The sequence below is a fragment of the Esox lucius genome, chromosome 5 (assembly GCF_011004845.1).
Source record: "Esox lucius isolate fEsoLuc1 chromosome 5, fEsoLuc1.pri, whole genome shotgun sequence".
NCBI classification, from domain to species: domain Eukaryota; kingdom Metazoa; phylum Chordata; class Actinopteri; order Esociformes; family Esocidae; genus Esox; species Esox lucius.
In genome coordinates, this window is record NC_047573.1 from 36982262 (window position 1) to 36985658 (window position 3397).

The window sequence follows — 3397 nt, forward strand, 5'->3', positions numbered from 1 at the left end:
ATTTTATGTTCTATATTTTCTTAAATTGGTTGCATTTGGAAACTTTTAAAATTATTGTATTGTACATTAAGTAGGCTATTCACAATAGCGTAGTTTTGTCGCTTGTGTTCTATTTCTCCTTGAATAACATGTTGAGTCTACAGTTAAAGCACTTTCATGCATGTACATAATAAGGTCATTTTAGTTTTCATAACCATATTTCAATAATGTGAACGCTAAGCTGCAATCTCAAATTTGCACTATTTTATGTTTTATATTTTTCAGAATTTGAAGTTATCATAGTTTAATTAAGCATAAAAAGTCTGCCCTTCTGGCAATACTGGTGCAATACTTTGTCATTGTATGCAAGATTTTATTTCACCTCAAAAAGTTCAATACAACGGAGTTGAAAGCAAAGGTTTATTTGTCAAATTATTCAACTGACAAGTTGTGGGTACAGTGGCAGCTACATAATATTTTTAAATAAATCTGTATGCCTAGGTTTTTTTTTTTCTTTAAGAGCAGAGTTAACCAGGGTGCTCTCATCCAACAAATGGTAAAACGTGCAACAATTAAGAGGGTATCAATTGAGGCTCTATGCAGACTGATTAGTTTGATGAAGTAAAGAACAAAGCACACTGAGACCGATCCATAATTGATTCCAACAGTGTGGAGGCCAATTAAGATTTTATATAAAAACTATAACTGCATAAAGGGCTGACTAACTTTGAATCAGCACTGTAGCATAACACAGTCTGTTTTCCTAGCTACTTAACAACACCACTGCATTTCAGTTACTGTTTTCAGACATATCTTTGGGTGACATTTATGAGGTACAACAAGGCATCTTGGAAAGGTGTATAGTCATTATTTACCACATGATTAAAAAGAAGAGAGATGTCAGGGTAGTTTTCTGCAAAGTCTTGTTCTGCATGACATCTATCCTCCTCAGATGAAAATGGGTCAGTTCCAAAAACTGACACCCAAGTTAGCGAGGATCCAAACTCTTGCTCATACATGTTTGCCACAACAGAGGCATTGGGCAGCAGCTCTTCAGAGATTTTAGCTGGACAGCCACCTGCTGCAAGTTCATTGGGTATCCCACGTCCTAAAACAAGGAAACAAATAACTAACAAAGCAATGCCATTTATGCTGTATGTGGTTGGCGTGTGAAAAAATAACTGCTTCAAAGGGTTGTACATATTCAGTTTAGCATACCTGGGATCCTGTGTGCATTCCACGATTGCACCACTCTGCCTAGTCCAATTTGGCTTAATTGACATGTCAGGTTTGAAATGCAGAATTTAGTCATATTGTCCTCCATGTTGAGGACTTCTTGGTCCAGCAGGTGTACCAGGGCCTGTTTCAATGGGTAGTTAACGCGATTGTTCACCTCGGGCCAAATCCTTTCCACTCGAAGATTCTGTTGAACACAAAACACGATTTCAGATGGAATGAAAATGTAATAGATTAGTTTGGGAAATTAATTCCAATTTTAAATGCTTTCACTCCTTATTTGTTAGAATAAAAAAAGCATTTGATTATATTAGTTGTACTGTTAGTCCGTATTACAAAAACCTCACCCTTGTTGATGTTGTTTGAAGGTATGGTGGCCTGCTAGGGTTGTGTCTATGTCTTGACAGCATCTCTTGCATGTACAAGCACATGTAAAACTCCCTGCCATGGTCGACCCTGAGTTGGTCCCACATCCCATGGTTAACCACTGCAGATCTGAGATAAAACAATGTGTACATGTGCAAAGGGCTGCACTGAACTTAACTGATCCAATAAGAAAATTACATCCAATGAAAAGAGAATATACATTGCACAGAAAATATTATGACAAAAACAGTATTTACTGTACCTGTAAACTTCCTCATAAATCACAAGGTTGTTTTTCACTGGCATGGTGGCATTGGCAACAATTTTGCCGCTGTAGCCATCAACTGCCACGACGTGTGTCACTCCAAACATCACAAGCTTCTCGTTTTGGTCCATGTGAATTTTATGGCCCATATATTCCGCATGATACGGGATGGGATTTAGATTACGAGCACCCTGAAGACATGTTTTATATTTTGAGCCCAGAATATTCACGAACCATTTCTACATCAAAGAAATTCTTATATGCATGCAACATCATGTACTGTAGGCCTACTTCATTCTTAGCATATAACTTGCCTGATGTCGGAATTCGTGGTATGGCTGATGAATCTCTCTGAGGATTTTCCCAACTCGACATTCTCCTGCATGCACTCCCATTGAAGACAGATATCCAGTCATGAACTTGCGGCCATAAGATGGGCCCGTCTGTTAAGAAAAATACAGTTATTCGCTACAACATTTGAAAGACGGGCAGGATATAAAATGTGAAAACCTAAAAAAAAAAACTTACTTCATATATTGATCCAACCACAGCCCTCTCCAGTTCTGTGTCCGATACATGTATTTTTCGCTTAAGGTTGTGCTGAACACAGAATCTTCTCACACTTATTTCAGAACATCGCTGGACACCCATCTGCTGCAGCGTTGTGGAAATCTCTACATGTGTCTTGCCAGTTTCAAATAAATCTTTAATTAAATCAGCATATGGTTCCAGTGCGGCCATGGTGTCAATACGAAATTACTTAAGAAATACTGAGTCATTAACTTACAATCACTGCATAATTGATGTTTTCCAGGCCTCGTCTAACTGTTTTCCAAATTGCGGGAAACGTCCATAGACAGTATATAAAAAAAACTTGGAAACTTCCAAGTGCAACACACGAAGAAGACCGTAACTTCCGGTTCACAAAAATCGAACAAATTAAATATCAAAATCAAAATCGGTCTGTGGCCCGTTTCCTAATTTCCTATTTTTGATCTGAGCATTAAATCGAAAGTACGAGAAATGACTCGTTATTCGTTTTTTGGTATCAGATTCGTAAACGAATAACGAAATAAGGAACAATTTTTTCATTTTCCGATTTTGAAATCTCAATTGAATATGAAAAGAACGAATGATACACGGATTCAAAATCACCAACTTCACCAGTATTTTGTAAATTTATCAACTGTCGTAATTCAACATTGTCAAACGCATTACGCTGTATAACTCTAACATCGCCATCACTGCACTGAGTTGGCATCAGAGAGCTCGAAGGAGGGTCAACTAGATCGTTTGAAAAATGGGGGCTCCTAAGCTCGGTTAACAAGCCTTGTATCTGAGGATTATTGTGCGCATCGCTGTGTAACAAAGTAGCGGTTGGTTCATTTGTATTTTGGGGTGTGGTCGATTGATTATGTGTAGAGGTTGTTGGCTGTTCCGTGTCTGGTCTGTTGTTAGCATTATCTTTCGCCATTTCTCTGGTTTAACGTGTAAATAACAATCCACTTTTCAGATTTAAATATTGTAACTCAAACATACATTCACATACAG

The 3397-nt window shown here is 37.8% G+C and overlaps 1 protein-coding gene across 1 annotated transcript; it reads right to left on the reverse strand.

Moving 5' to 3' along the window:
* Positions 1-528: 528 nt before the first annotated feature.
* On the reverse strand, positions 529-2081 carry LOC114839386. Its single transcript, XM_034292459.1, has 4 exons — positions 1844-2081; positions 1563-1710; positions 1198-1402; positions 529-1087 (listed from the first exon to the last, which is right to left on the reverse strand). The coding sequence occupies exons 1-4, from the start codon at positions 1993-1995 to the stop codon at positions 783-785; spliced, it is 810 nt and encodes a 269-aa protein (XP_034148350.1). The 5' UTR covers positions 1996-2081; the 3' UTR covers positions 529-782.
* Positions 2082-3397: the final 1316 nt, after the last annotated feature.

Bases quoted from the DNA above. Each gene is read 5' to 3' on its own strand.
- LOC114839386 (XM_034292459.1), bottom strand. From the start codon at position 1,995: ATGGGCCATAAAATTCACATGGACCAAAACGAGAAGCTTGTGATGTTT. The intron at 1,711-1,843 runs GTACAGTAAATA...GTTTTATCTCAG, and splicing joins ATTTATGAGGAAGTTTACAG to ATCTGCAGTGGTTAACCATG. The intron at 1,088-1,197 runs GTATGCTAAACT...TCCTTGTTTTAG, and splicing joins GAATGCACACAGGATCCCAG to GACGTGGGATACCCAATGAA.